This window comes from Cydia strobilella, chromosome 22, assembly GCF_947568885.1.
Source record: "Cydia strobilella chromosome 22, ilCydStro3.1, whole genome shotgun sequence".
NCBI classification, from domain to species: domain Eukaryota; kingdom Metazoa; phylum Arthropoda; class Insecta; order Lepidoptera; family Tortricidae; genus Cydia; species Cydia strobilella.
The window spans coordinates 642122-656846 of record NC_086062.1 but is presented as its reverse complement, the minus strand read 5'-3'; the positions used below and the strand labels follow the sequence as shown (position 1 = coordinate 656846).

Below are 14725 nucleotides of genomic sequence, written 5' to 3'. Positions count from 1 at the left end.
CTGCAAACACCCACAAGATAATAAATATTGATATCGATTACATCCGAAAACACATAATTGATCAGTTATATCATGAGCGAAGTTACCGAAACTAAACGAATGTAACACTAAATTTTATACAGTGATTACTTGACTGCCATAGTGTTGGTAGGAAGTCCAGTCTTTTAAGTCCACATTTGAATAACTCGAGTTGTACGAGACTTTGCGCTAATTAAACTAACTTCCGAGTTGTTTAAGTCCCGTGTCGAGTCCTAACTCTCTATCTTTCGATAAAGATTAGTTTCAATCTTAATACTATTATAACTTGCTCGAATATACTGTCTATTTTTTCTCACGAATTTCTAACCACATGTTTTATTTTTAATAAAAAATGCACTTTTAATGACCAAATTTGCATGCCCTTTCAAATACCCGAGAACAGAACTAAATGCTTCCATTTGCCCTATTAAATATAGGAAATGATTAATCAAAGTATGTCCTTAATGTCAAGTATGTCGATACATTTACCTAATCCGTGATACTTCACTTAGTCTTTAGAGTACAATCGAAAAACTACCTTAACCTTTTAATCATAAGATTTCAACTTCAACTGCACTCCCTTGCATTAAAATTACAACATGAATCGCACTTTATTCCCTTAGTATTAAAGTTGAAATTCAAGCGACTGCGTATGGGAAAACTAGGGTTGTCCACATACTATTTTGCATACTTTTGCGACGCCGCGGGTGACGGAATTTCATTGAATCGAGTACTTTGTGAAAATAAAAGGGTGACAAATTCTATCTATCGGTCACGAATTTAAAGGTATTCCTTAATATCTAAGTGATAAGGATGATAGTTCAATTAATTGGCAGTAAATTTAAAGCGGTTTGCTAGCAGTAATGATGCGTTCAGAATAGCTAAACAGGTTTTGTCTATTTAGTATACGATGCGCGATCTTTTTTCTTAATGTTAAAAAATGATCTAGTTTCTCCCAGAGGTATGCAAATTAAGAGACGTGAGAAAAAATCAACGGTTTTTGTCCTGCATAAGAAAAAAATTCGAGGAAGTTCAAACCCATTTATCCTTAGTACATCGTTAAATTCTAGTTACATAATACGTTATTATAAACCATTGAATATTACAACTGAGAAACAAATCAAATTATATTCATAAATATTTTGATTTGTGTTTAAAATAAAAGTGTATGTAAATTAAAAGTGACCAAGCCCTCCCGTTCAAACGTGTCGAACCGGCGTGTTCAGCTTACGTGCCTAACGCCCTGACCACTAGGCCAACCGGCCACCGAAGGGCTTGCTCACTTTTTCTTTAGTATATGAAATCTATGAATGAATGAATGAATATTTTTATTAGTAGAACTTACAACTTAACTTACTTATTTCAAAATATTGTCTTCGGTTACCGCGATAGTTACTCATGAAATAAAACTATGAAAACGGATTATATCGCGTTTATTGAATTTATAATACATCCCGACGTTTCGAACCCTTTACAGCGTTCGTGGTCAACGGGTGACTGAGGAAAAATTACAAAGTGCAAAAATACCCACATACTAAAATAATGAACAATCATAGACTACAAACTTTAAGGCTGGTTGTACATGCAAAATCGGTTCATAAGGCTAGTTATACACTACAATTATTTTCAAGTAAAGAGATATATATACGCGATAAAAAAAACTTACTTATTTCAGTTAATAATTTAATTATAACTGTGTACTTTATAACTTTTAATTAGCTTCAAAAGGTGGAAGTCCTGTACAAAAAAATGGGTTGGAGTTTTCCAGCAAGTTTTTTGAAAAGGCCAAAATAGGTACAGCTAGACAATGGACGTAGCAACGGGTTCAAAACACTAGCATACAATACACATTTTTTACATACCTACGGTGGGTAAATTACTTATAAATACATATTTTAAAAAAATGTACTTATGAGTACACTAGCGTAATAAACTACCTACACTTAAGTTTCATTGAAGCACTGATTATGTAATTATGCAAACAATGAAATAAATTAACATAGTAAAGTATAAAAAGTAGCTACTTCTTGCTCAACATTAGCTTTTTCTTAACCGTTAATTTATTTATCATTTAAAGTCAATTGATCTATTAAATAAAGTTAATTTTAAGTTAGTGTGGTTTGAAATTTCGTTACTTTGCGTTACCAGGACATATATATCAAATGGACAAATACATATTGTAAGTACCTAAAAACTTTAGTACGTACTAAATAAACCAATCTACGGCCCCCGCTTTATTTAACTTAGCTTTTAGGAAATATTTTTTCTGACACATGAATCATTAACGAAATTAACGTTGTAATTTTTTAAATAACTGCTTAGAATGTTTTTGTAAAATCAATTCTGGATTAGTGTCTTTTGCTTTTAAAATCAGTCAATAGGTTCAATTAAGGAAAATGATCATACTCATTAACTATTTTGTGATATAATATGCATGGTTTTACCCACAAATTTAAATTTTACTAAATATACATTGAAAAGACACGTCGTGACAAAGCAAGTAACGTATTTATCTACATCCAAACCATTGCATTTATAAAATTAAACAGAGGATTCATGTCTTGTATTTCTACCAAGCAACTAACAAAGACATCAAAAAAAAACTTTAGAAAATTAATTGCTTTTCTTTAGGTACCCCAAGACATTCGCACTTCTATAGACAAAAAACTAACAAAAAGTAACAATACCGCATTGACATATCAAAATACAATAAAGAAAACGATCGCCGACAAAAGTCAGTTTTTTGAGTTACGACAAAAAAATTGGCAATATATTTTGTAAGTGATAACCCTAACGATGTTTTGATGACTGCAGTGGGCTGGATAATGGAATGATAAATAAAAAGATGGAGGGTGAGCTGAGCCTGTGAAATTGCAACGGTGGCTGCAATGTTGCAATTGATTAGTAATCAAGAAAAACTAAAAAATTATAATTATTATATAAATAAATCTAATCAAATTACTACGGAAGGACCTCGCTAATCCGGGCCCTCGATAAAAACTAGTATAGTTTGTATAAGAATACAAGGGTCAGGCCGGGTCGGGCGGAGTTAACAGTACATTTTAACCCTGTATAAATGGTTAACTCCGAGTTAGTTGGCTAACCCTGGAACGTGCAAGTAGCCCTAAAAATATCAAGATTTTTATTTAAAACTCGTAGAAAAACAAGTTTTACAATTCACACTGTAAATATTGTTATACACGATTGTACTTATTTTAATGACACAATAAATGAAAAAACCGGCCAAGTGCGAGTCGGACTCGTGCACCGAGGGTTCCGTACTTTTTAGTATTTGTTGTTATAGCGGCAACAGAAATACATGGTGACAGACAGACGGACAGACGGACAGCGTAGTTATAGGGTCCTGTTTTTACCCTTTGGGTACGGATCCCCTCTAATTATTCTACAAATAAAAGTACAACCGACGTCAAAGATATGTCAAAACTTTTGCACCTTTTACCCCTTTATGATAAGGCGTAAATTGTAAATATATGTGACGATCCATGGATAAAGGTCCCTATGGCAGTTGGTGCTTACGCTATTATTAACGACGCTAGGTATTAATACGGTGTTACGCGACGTTAGCGCCTAGCGCCAAAAGGTACCTTTACACGTTGAACGTCACATATCTTTGACTTCGACGTACATAAAACTGAAGTAGAAAAACCGGCGGCGCCTGAATTAACATTATACGACCGCAAATACATGAGGTATTTACATAATAGGTTATTGTTCGAAAACGAGCCGCAATCTAGAAATCGATATCGAAATACGTCGCTCATAAACTTGTTATTTCATTATAAGTATAATTTTTAAAAGGAAAACATGAATTAAGATGATTTTATGATTGTATAACTATCCAGAAGGCACTTCAATATACAATGTAGCAGTGGATTCTGAGGGTTCTGTACCTAAAGGGTAAAAACGGGACCCTATTACTAAGACTTCGTTGTCCGTCTGTCCGTCTGTCTGTCTGTCACCAGGCTATCTCATGAACCGTGATAGCTAGACAGTTGAAGTTTTCACAGATGATGTATTTCTGTTGCCGCTATAACAACAAATACTAAAAAGTACGGAACCCTCGGTGCGCGAGTCCGACTCGCACTTGGCCGGTTTTTTGTTTATTTTAGTTTTAATTGGTAATATTTAGTTCTTTGTTTTACGGTTTACTATTGCATAATGTGAAAAAAAATTGTCAGTTACACCAAATTAATTCAGTAATAACTAACATCAACAAATCGAAGCCTTAGTCTACAATATTAAATAATCAATTATAACATACTATTGGAATAACAAAATATGTACCTACGCTGATAAAGTTGTCAAAAATAATTGCACCCAAATTATTGTTAACCTCGTAAAACCCACCATAGAAAGTTTTTCAATTTTTAATTTGAACCAAAGATAGATATAACTCCGTAATAGATGGATACAGTCTAAGGAAAAAACGTGCCTCGAAAATCAAGAAAATTTGATTCTCGTTCAGAGGGCGCTACTAGCTTTGGCCTACTGTCGTATATATGGCGTTGACGGTTTCGTTTGTTATTTAACAATTTTAACCCATATCAGTGAAAGAACTTGGGTCAAAATCATAAAAATAATTAATGGAAATAAAAAAATCATTTATCCATATTTAAATACATTTTATCGTATTTTTATAAATATTTTTTTTTAGTTTTAAAGTGTGTCGACAGATGGCAGTGAATTTACTGGGGTTACAAAATTGACTATGACAGTACCGCTCTAGTATAAGTTACTCTATGTTTGAACCTTGTTCTATAAGTAAATTGGAACGAATTTCTTTTGTTTTACAACGTAGTGAAACAAACAAAAAAATGCTACTTTATTTGTTTCATGAAAGGTTCAAATTAGATTGCAATGAATATGTACATTTTAATATACATTTAGACTCACGAGGTTAATACATTAGTATAACGGACATCTAAGCCTTTACGTCCCATTTTCAGGAAATCTTTACTAAAAATAGAATAGCTTTAAAGTTTTGGCAAATGTTCAAAATTTCACAAGTGTTAGAAACTTTTCACATTTACGGAGCATTTTGGATAAGTCCAATTTTTCAGAAAAACATGAATACTAACGTGTTTTTGCTTAAGATGGTCCATCGTTATTTTTATTCTTATTTTTAATATATGAACTAGTAAAGTTTTGACTATATTACAAGCGGCTGTAAAATTTTTAACTCATTTACACTTATTAAAGTATTAAATTTCGAAAATAGGCAAGCTTAAGCACCGGGCATTTTAGGCGCAAGTACAGATGAATAATTGGTTTTCACCGTATTTTCTCGGAAACGTTCGTATTTGTCATGCTACTTCAGTCAACCTCAGTACTTTTTGTACCGAGACTGACTGAAATAGGAAGACACGTTCGTACGTTTCCGTGAAAGAAAAACGATGGAAAATAATTATGCACTACATCTAGTACATACATTATTATCTTTTCTATAAACACATGAAATTAGATTAAATTTGTGAAATGTGTGAAGAAATAATATGAAAGATTCGGGCTTAAGTTTTCTTTTTTTTTTTATTTAGGCGCGTTTTTTTACTGACATCTAATTTCCCAGACCATATAATATAAGTCCCAAAAAGGCGTAAGAAATTAAAAAAATGTATATAGCATGTGTAATGTGTAATGCATGTACACAAATCCCATCTACAGAGTACTCAAAAAGACTTGTGTGTGTATGTATTAATGGACATTAAAAACAAAATATTAACAAATTTGAAGATAAATTTAGAAAATTATTTATTTTTGGAAATTGGCTTATGATTTAGGTTACTTTAAACTTAACAGAACACTCGACATTTCTAATGCTAACAATTAAATCATAAGCCAATTTGAAATTAAACTTTTCTCACGACAAACACTACCGGTACAAAATCAATTACACAACGATCTATTTATTTCGCATAGATCATTATTAATCCAACAAGCCCACAGATAAAAAACTCACAGGATTTATTGCCAAATCAGTCAACCGTCAAAAATCGTACAGAAGAGATCATACTTAATTACATTATGTCAAAATGAATTGAATGTTTGAATACGATTAAGTAGATTGTAAACGGTTTTTGTATTTATTGTTCAACCCTATCATCCCTCTGTTTTTTAGGGTTCCGTACCCAAAGGGCAAAAACGGGACCCTATTACTAAGACTCCGCTGTCCGTCTGTCTGTCTGTCACCAGGCTGTATCTAATGAACCGTGATAGCTAGACAGTTGAAATTTTCACAGATGATGTATTTCTGTTGCCACTATAACAACAAATACTAAAAAGTACGGAACCCTTGGTGCGCGAGTCCGACTCGCACTTGGCCGGTTTTTTTTAAAATAGTAAATGGTTAGACATTGACCTCATAAGTCCCAGGAGCTTTAAGTTTGTGTTTGAATCTGGAACCTTGTGTTATTTTACTAGTAGCTCTATGAGATGCAGACCTCGCGCCAAGTTTATTAAAAAACCGGCCAAGTACGAGTCGGACTCGCGCACGAAGGGTTCCGTACTACGCAAAAAACGGCATAAAAATCACCCTTCGTGCGCGAGTCCGAATCGCACTTAGCCTATTTTTTTAACTTGTTATAAACTCAAGTCATTTGTAAAGGTATCCCTTCATTATGATGATTCTGTTTGTAAAAACAAGATAAAATAAGAATAAAGGGAATTAATCTTTATCGTACTCGTAAAATACACGGTAGTACAAATGGCGTACAAAATTTCCCGAGTGTAGAGTCTTTTAATCCCTACGAATATTTTAAATGAGAAAGTAACAGCCTACCTGTCTGTCTGTCTGTTATCTCTTCACGTTTAAACCGCTGAAGCAATTGAGATGAAATTTGGTACGGTGAAAGATTTTTATCAATCATCATCATCCTACGCAGTCGAAGTCGCGGGCAGAAACTAGTGTTTATTAAAACTGCAAAAATCTGAAGCATTCCAACTACATATCCAATATACGGATCGTTACGGAAAGTAAATTGAATTAAGTATAACTGTATAACCAAAAATATATGCAACTCCGTATAAGATGTCTAAGGAAAAAAGTGCCCCGGAAATCAAGAAAAAGTTATACTAGAATAGATGGCGCCACACCTTTGGCCTATACTCGGGTAGATGGCGTTAACGACACCATTTGATATTTAACAATTTTAACACATATCAGTCTAAAAAAAATAAAAAAACATTTATCTACGTATATAAGCATTTTTTGATATTTTTATACATTTTAATTTTTAGTTTTAATCTTGTGTCGATAGATGGCAGTAAATTTATTGTGACTACAAAATTTAATATAACAGTAACTTTCTATACACTATTATCTTTGGTATAACGCCAAGCATTTTCACAGTTGATTGAAATAGATCGCTTTCAAGCAAAAAGTCTGGCAAAAAGCGAATGCCTGTCGCCAATACAGGCGGTAATCTCACTACCCTATAAGGAATTAGAAACACATATCACGACAACTGTAATTAAAAGAGACATATCTTTATGCAGTGATAATGGTTTTTAAGCGTTTTTTTAAGAGCATAGGCGAAAGAAATCGAACAATTTGTCGTTTTTGCGTCACATGTGGAGGCGCGAAGCGTTATCATTAGTGCAAAAAAAATGAATCGTCTACGTACCGTAACCATCATAAGATCGATCTTTAATCTTGTCTTATTTTGATGGATTTACTGGTCAAAACATATTTGATAGAACCACGATAGAACACAGTTGATTTCTGTGAAATAAATACCAATTCGAAGGTACACTGATATTAGAATGATATCTAACTGTTGTCATTCAGTTATCGCGCATTTGACTCATACTTTTCCGTACATGTATTGGCGCGGGCGAGACTCACGATAACTAAGTAACATGATTCAATTATCATTCTAATGTCAGTGTACGTTCGAATAGGCTTGTTAGTCGAGGCAAAGATAGACATAACTCCGTCTTATTATATCCTCTTTGGTCGAGGCAAGCGCGAATTGGTTTAAAAAATGCGAGTTTTATAATAGCTCCATTATGATATTATGATTACGGATTGTTTTCACCTGCGTGATAAGGTTTTCTTATCAATTGGAAAGCGCTCTTTCGAGGCAGAAGTGTAGGGTATAGCCGGTTTATTTGACGTTCATAAGCACATTGTATTGTAATCCCACCAATTACATGTAAAAAGATGCAAGTCTCGCAACGCAATTCTTCTACTACAAAAAAGTTTTAGATGTACTGTGACAAGTCGGTTATTTTAGTCAGTGCCAGGGGGTGTTAAAACCGTAACAATATTAGATACCTTTATTTACAACAGAACTTGTGGGTCTGCTAGAAGTACCTTAGAATTATGATGATCGTGTGTCAGTGACAGAACTAAGGAAATTTGACATGCAATAATTCTTAAACTGCATGTTCAAATTACATGTTATTGAAAATATATCTAAATCATGTTATGCTCTATACGTCACTGAAAATTCAGGGCTCTAGCTTTAGCTGTCAAAAAATTATAGTATGTATTAACGTACTATATAATTATTATACAGTACGTTGAAAATGGCCTGAGTGGCTTCGAGAAAAGGATGGTACGGCCGAGTCGAGCAAAACAAAGAGTGTTTTGCTCGACTTGGCGTGGGCACTGCCGTGCCCTCAGATATTTGCTTTTGATGACCTACCTACTGGGAATTTTCTTACTATTATTTGATCTGCAAATCCAATATGGATGATAAGTAAATGTCGCTATGTTATGCACTGATATAAGGAACGTTGAAATTACTTACGCGTGATAACCGCCGCTATTTCATGAAAATTACTTTATTTACACTTGTACGAATAACATTGCGAACCACGCCCGTCTTCCATGATAATGCATTAAGAAATACAGTAGGATAATCTACTCACTGATTAGTATAGATAGTCTAACGTCAGTACAAAATTTTGGTATATGAACGTCACCAGTAAGTAAGTAAGTAAGTAAATATTCTTTATTGCACCAAAATTATACATTTTACATACATGTAAAACTACAAAGAAATATTTAAAGAAAAAATAGAACCAGTAACAACAGGCGGTCACCAGTCATACAGTATGGAAAGAATTAATGGGCCCTGGAGGGAAAGTACCTCAAAGCCTCATGCGATGTGGAGTAAGCTCATTTTGCTTAAAGGAAACATTCTTTTATTTTTTTCAATAAACAAAACTGCATTCAAAGATTTTTCAATTTTTTTTTCATATTTGCTTGTCTAAAAATATTCTTCATCATCATATATTTAAGAGTTATACTCTTGTCGGTGGAGCGATTTCCATAAGTGTCGGTCCTCTGCCTTCTCCTTGACAGCCTGATACGACACGACGTTGAGTTTTTCCTTTACTTGATCTATGTATGTTCTCCTTGGTCTGCCCCTCCGCCTCCTTGCCTCAACTCTCCCTTCAATTATGTTCTTGATAAATTCGTCGTGTCGTAGCAGGTGTCCAAGCATCTTTCCTCTTCTATTTTCTATGGTTCTCAACAAACTCCTCTTCTCTCCTACCATGCGTAAAACCTCTTCATTTGTTTTCTTCTCCGTCCAACTGACCTTTGCCATTCGACGCCAGCACCACATTTTATGAGCCTCTTGCGTATATTGCCTGATATTCGGGCTTTAAATAGGCACTTTTTTGTGTTAAAAGCTTTTTTAGCCATCGCTATTCTGGTAGTAATATCTTGTGTACATCTGGAGTCACTAGTAATTATGCTGCCTAAATATTTAAATGATTTGACCTGTTCTATGGTGCTATTATTTAAAATTATCGGGTTTTGTCTTTGGTCTTTATTTGAGGTATTTTTCGAAGTCTGTTTTGAAGCTATAAGTATCTTAGTTTTGTTTATGTTAATTTTTAGGCCAAACTTGTCAAAACTGTGTTCATTTCATTGAGTAAAAATATTCTTGAATACTAAATATTTGATTTTATGGATATTTTGTACGACAGACGAGTGTAAGGCCAAATGTTTCTTAATTGGAGAAATGTTTTCATTAACATTAACTGTATTGAATAGTATAATAAAATAGCGTGTTTATTTTTTTAATTTTTAGTCGGTTCGATTCCCGGGTGAAACAAGCGAATTTCAAAAATCTTTGAATGTAGTTTTGTTTCCTTTTAAAGATAAAATAATGTTTCCTTTGAGCAAAGTGAGCTAACTTAAGGTTTTAAGGCACTTTCCCTCCAGGGCCCATTCATTCTTTTCACACTGTATGTTGAAAGCGTCACGTCAGTGTCTCTTATTAATGGTAAGAGCATCACTTAGGATTTTGATATGTTTACAAATTTACCTGTAAACATTAGTGATATCCGTAGTGGTACCTATGAAATGCAAAATATCGTGTAATTTAAGTCACAGGAATCACATTCACAAATTGACAATGTGAGGTCTGAGGAGGGCCTACTGCCAACATCGAAAAATCGAAAAACGTTGACAGCCTCTTTATCACACTTGCATATTTGAGCGATAGAGAGGCAAATAAGGAAACAAATTGAATTTTTCGCGGTAGGGCGCCGCCTCTGTGCCCGATTGTTAAACGTATATGATGTTACGATGAATTCCAGTTTTACAAATAATCAATAAAACGTATTTTTATCCCCGATGCCAACAAAGAGGGGTGATATAATTTTAACCGCTATATGTATGTGTGTCTGTCTGTGGCACCGTAAGTCCCCAGTTTGAGGAAACCGATTTGAATGTGGTTTTATCAAAAACGTTTCATTCGTTTCTTTTAATAGGGTTTTTTTTTTCTTTTATACAGACTGAATCAATCGCCAAGTGCGCCTACTGTACTTCTATCAAGTACATATCATATCAATCTGCCTTATCAGTGAACGCACGCAAGCCACGCACGAACGCACAGTAGGCTAGAAAGCTGACGGCCGTTTTGTCTGCGTTTGACAGGCGTTTGACCGAATTTGACAGCCTGCGTTGACAGTTGACAGGAGACTTGTTAAAGATTTATGATGTTATTCGGTTATTCGTTTTAGCCGCTATTAAAATTGCAAGCTTGAAGGGTTTGACAATGATATTACGTACTTTCTCGATACGTGACAGACAGTGTTCCATTCCATAGCATGCAAGGTCCTGACACTCTTTGATAGAGAAAGATAGTCTTATTGCGATTCCTATAAGAGGAAAGAGAAAATAGTACCATGCTTTGTACCGACCGGGTGGCATCATAGGTAGGAGGCGATGGCGAAATACCGAAATTTATAAGAGTGAAAGAGATAAAATCCTATGCTGCCCAAATTTTATATGAATATTCTTTCTCTTACCCCCGGTCGCTCGTTGGCGTGTCTATAACTACTTGTATATACTATGTCTATGATAGCATGTGTGTAAACTTGACAATCTCAAAATAATAGTGTCCGTCTAAGCTAACTCTGACTGACTTAGGAACAGTGGTGGCCTAGCGGTAAGAGCGTGTGACTTTTAATCCGGAGATCGCGGGTTCAAACCCTGGCTCGTACCAATGAGTTTTTTGGGACTTACGAGTATGTACGAAATATCACTTGATATATACTAGTTGCTTTTCGGTAAAGGAAAATATCGTGAGGAAACCGGACTAATCCCAATAAAGCCTAGTTCCCCTCCGAGTTGGAAGGTCAGATGGCAGTCGCTTTCGTAAAAACTAGTGCCTACGCCAATTCTTGGGATTAGTTGTCAAGCGGAACCCATGAGCCGTGGCAAAAATGCCGGGATAACGCGAGGAAGAAGAAGAAGTCTAATGAGTCTAACTTGTTTTTTTTTTCTTACTGGAAAATAATAATCATACAAATCTAACAAACATTACGTAACATTAATAGGAAATAGATGTATGCTTTTGCCCGTATTGACTTCGATAGTTCCTACAAAAATGTTGACATTTAGCTGACCTTACACTGTGGGTTGAATGCATGGAAGAGTGAAAATTGTATTTTTAGTTAATTTTTTAAAGAAGATGCTCCTTGACACCACCAGAGATCCTAGGGCTGGTACATTCATTGGCCTAAGGATCGGAATTGCCATTCAGCAGTATAAGGACATTTAATTTTAACTTGTATTTTAAAGCGCGACAAGTCTTAAGTCACGACTAGCTGTCAGTTTCGTGACGAAATGTATGGGTATTTGTGACGATTGCTAACCGTAAACGGCCGTTAGGTACACAGTTAAGTGAAAACGCGCATAATGTTTTTACGAAATTAATAAAATAAATGAAAGTACTCACATCGACTCCGCCATTGTTCCACGGTGGCAGCGCGTAATGGGAGGGGTCGTGGTGCCCCCCTCCCATGTGCTCCGCCATCACCGACATCCAGTGCACTAGGCCCTGCGCCCCGCCGCCGCCTGACGTGCCTGCAAACAACATAGATTACAGACCTCTTGAGATATTAGGGAGATTCTCGGTGCTTTCGAAGGAGTGGAGTTTTTAAATTATAACTTAGGGACTCGGCATCAAGCAGCGTCTGTCATCTCTTATGCAATATCGCATCCTCATCTTCCTTGGCCAAGTATGACGCCAGGGGATGTGGCTATTGGGCAGCGGGTGAACGGACCAGGTCAAAACTGCAGTGGATTGGCACACAAATGTACCAAGAAGGCAGCCAACAGAGAATAATGGCGGCTTGTTGTGAAGCTCGTCGCGCCGACACTCAACAGTGAAACGCCAAAGAAGAAGAAGAAATAGGGCTATTTAATAGTGAAGTCCAAACAGGTTAGGTTAGAAATGTATAAATAAATTACCTGTAGGCACGGCGGCGGGCTGGGGAGCTGCCTGTTCCTGCCCCCCTCCCCCGCTCCAGACGAACGCAGACGAGGCGCCTGCCTTCTGGAACAAACATAAACGCATTAAGATCACCATTCAGGGTAGGACCAATCTATGAGCGACAAAAGAGCACACCGAGGATTTATCAAGATCATGAAATAGACCAGTTTTACCGGATTTTACATCTATTCCAAGCTCTTTTCAATGCTCGTAGTCAGTCTACCGGCGGACCGCGAGCGCGGAAGGAAGGAAGGAATATTTCATGCTAACTATCGCGGAAACCGAAATATCTATTGAAAGATTTTATCACAAACATGGTTGTTTAAAAATTCAGCCGTTCGCCTACGTAGCTGCCAAGAAAATCTGTTAAGTCGCCGTCTTTTAAAACGCAGTTGCAGCCAATAAGTAGTTCCGCTTCTTAAGTGCCATTTGCCTAGTTTAATGCAAAAAACTGTATAAACAAATAATGTGTTCTGTAAAAACGTGTTGTTTGCAAGAGTTTTTGTCGGTTGTCTACTGAGGGGGATTAAACCCTACTTTAATATTATATTATTGATGCGATAGTAACTCTGTCTGTCAGTTATCTCTTCACGCTTAAACCGCTGAACTGATTTAGATAAAATTTGCTATGGATATAGTTTGAGATCCGGGAAAGGACAGAGTAGTTTTTATCCATTATCATCATGATCATTACACGCAGACGAAGTCGCGGGCATATTATAAATGCAAGTTACGTCAACCAGACGCTTCGCGATTTCTGCAAACAATTTGTGCGCGCTGGGACCCCATGGACCTAGAGTTTTAAATAGTCTGTTTAGTAGTATTTGCTCATTCGTTATCGATTTCTTTTAATTGACTGATTGACAATATTCTATTGATTGAATTCAACTATTATTTGACAAAATATTGATAGAAAGGAGTTTATTTCTCTAATAAGTTGTAAACAGAGAGGAAATTATTTTTATTGGAACATTTCATCTTATTGGAAACTGTCTATTATATTTCTACTGTTCTTAATTGGAGTGTCGAACATCTCTAATAATAATACTAGTATGATCTAATGTATATAGACAAATGTAATAGAGAACCACATTAGTAAAAAAACTAAGGAAATTAAAAATGGTACTTATTCAAGTAGATGAGTGTTACAATACATGTAGGTACATACATATGTATGAACATTGTATTAAAAGATAAATAAAATTTAACTAAACTATTAAATTGAAATATTAATTACATTTAAAATTCTGCTTTTATGAGTTATTGCAACTTGTTCCTATTTCATAGAATTAACCCAAAGTAGACAGTATCTATTTTCTACCTGTCTGGCAGATTTCTAGGATACGAACCTTTTCAATGGGAAAACTGAATATAGACTAAATTCTTATTAGGCAGACTAAAGGGGCCTACTGATTAACAGTCCGCCGGACGATATCGGCCTGTCAGTTGTTCGGAACTGTCAAAATTTTGCTCCACCTGACAGGCTGATATCGTCCGGTGGACTGATAATCAGTGGGCCCCTTTAAGGTGACATTTGCATGGCAAAAAAGGTATTGGCAGTGACTTCACCCGCGTCAGCGCTGCGACAGAAGAGGTGATGTAAGCCTGCCATAAGAATCATCTAATTCTCAATTCGAAAGTAGCCTTAATTTTGAATCGTGCAAACGAGTAACACTACCACTAATGTTACACACATCTTGTTATTTATTAGGTACCTATAGGTAGCTATTTAACACCTAAATTTGCTCACTTCAGTTCTATTTTCTTATTTATTTCATTTAGGTATTGTATAAGTAAGATGATGCCTTTATTTAAATTAATCTTTGACAGAAGTATGGAAAGGAAAGGAAAAATACGTAAGATTTCAAAAAATACTGTGTACTGTGATTAGACTGATTGAGTAATTTGTAAAACATACTAAAAACTACCAAATAGATACTATTTGTTAA

General features: G+C 35.4%; 1 protein-coding gene across 3 annotated transcripts in view; it reads right to left on the bottom strand.

Annotated features, from left to right (window-relative positions):
* LOC134751577 (zinc finger protein rotund-like) overlaps nucleotides 1–14725 on the bottom strand; it is a 243087-nt gene that overhangs the window by 174704 nt on the left and 53658 nt on the right. For 2 of the 3 annotated variants that reach the window (XM_063687050.1, XM_063687052.1), the window contains exons 2-3: nucleotides 12755–12839; nucleotides 12240–12367 (exon numbers count right to left, since the gene is read on the bottom strand). In XM_063687050.1, the coding sequence (XP_063543120.1) occupies nucleotides 12240–12367; nucleotides 12755–12839 (213 nt within the window). The remainder of the gene's footprint in view (nucleotides 1–12239; nucleotides 12368–12754; nucleotides 12840–14725) is intronic. The other variant, XM_063687051.1, reaches the window with a different exon arrangement.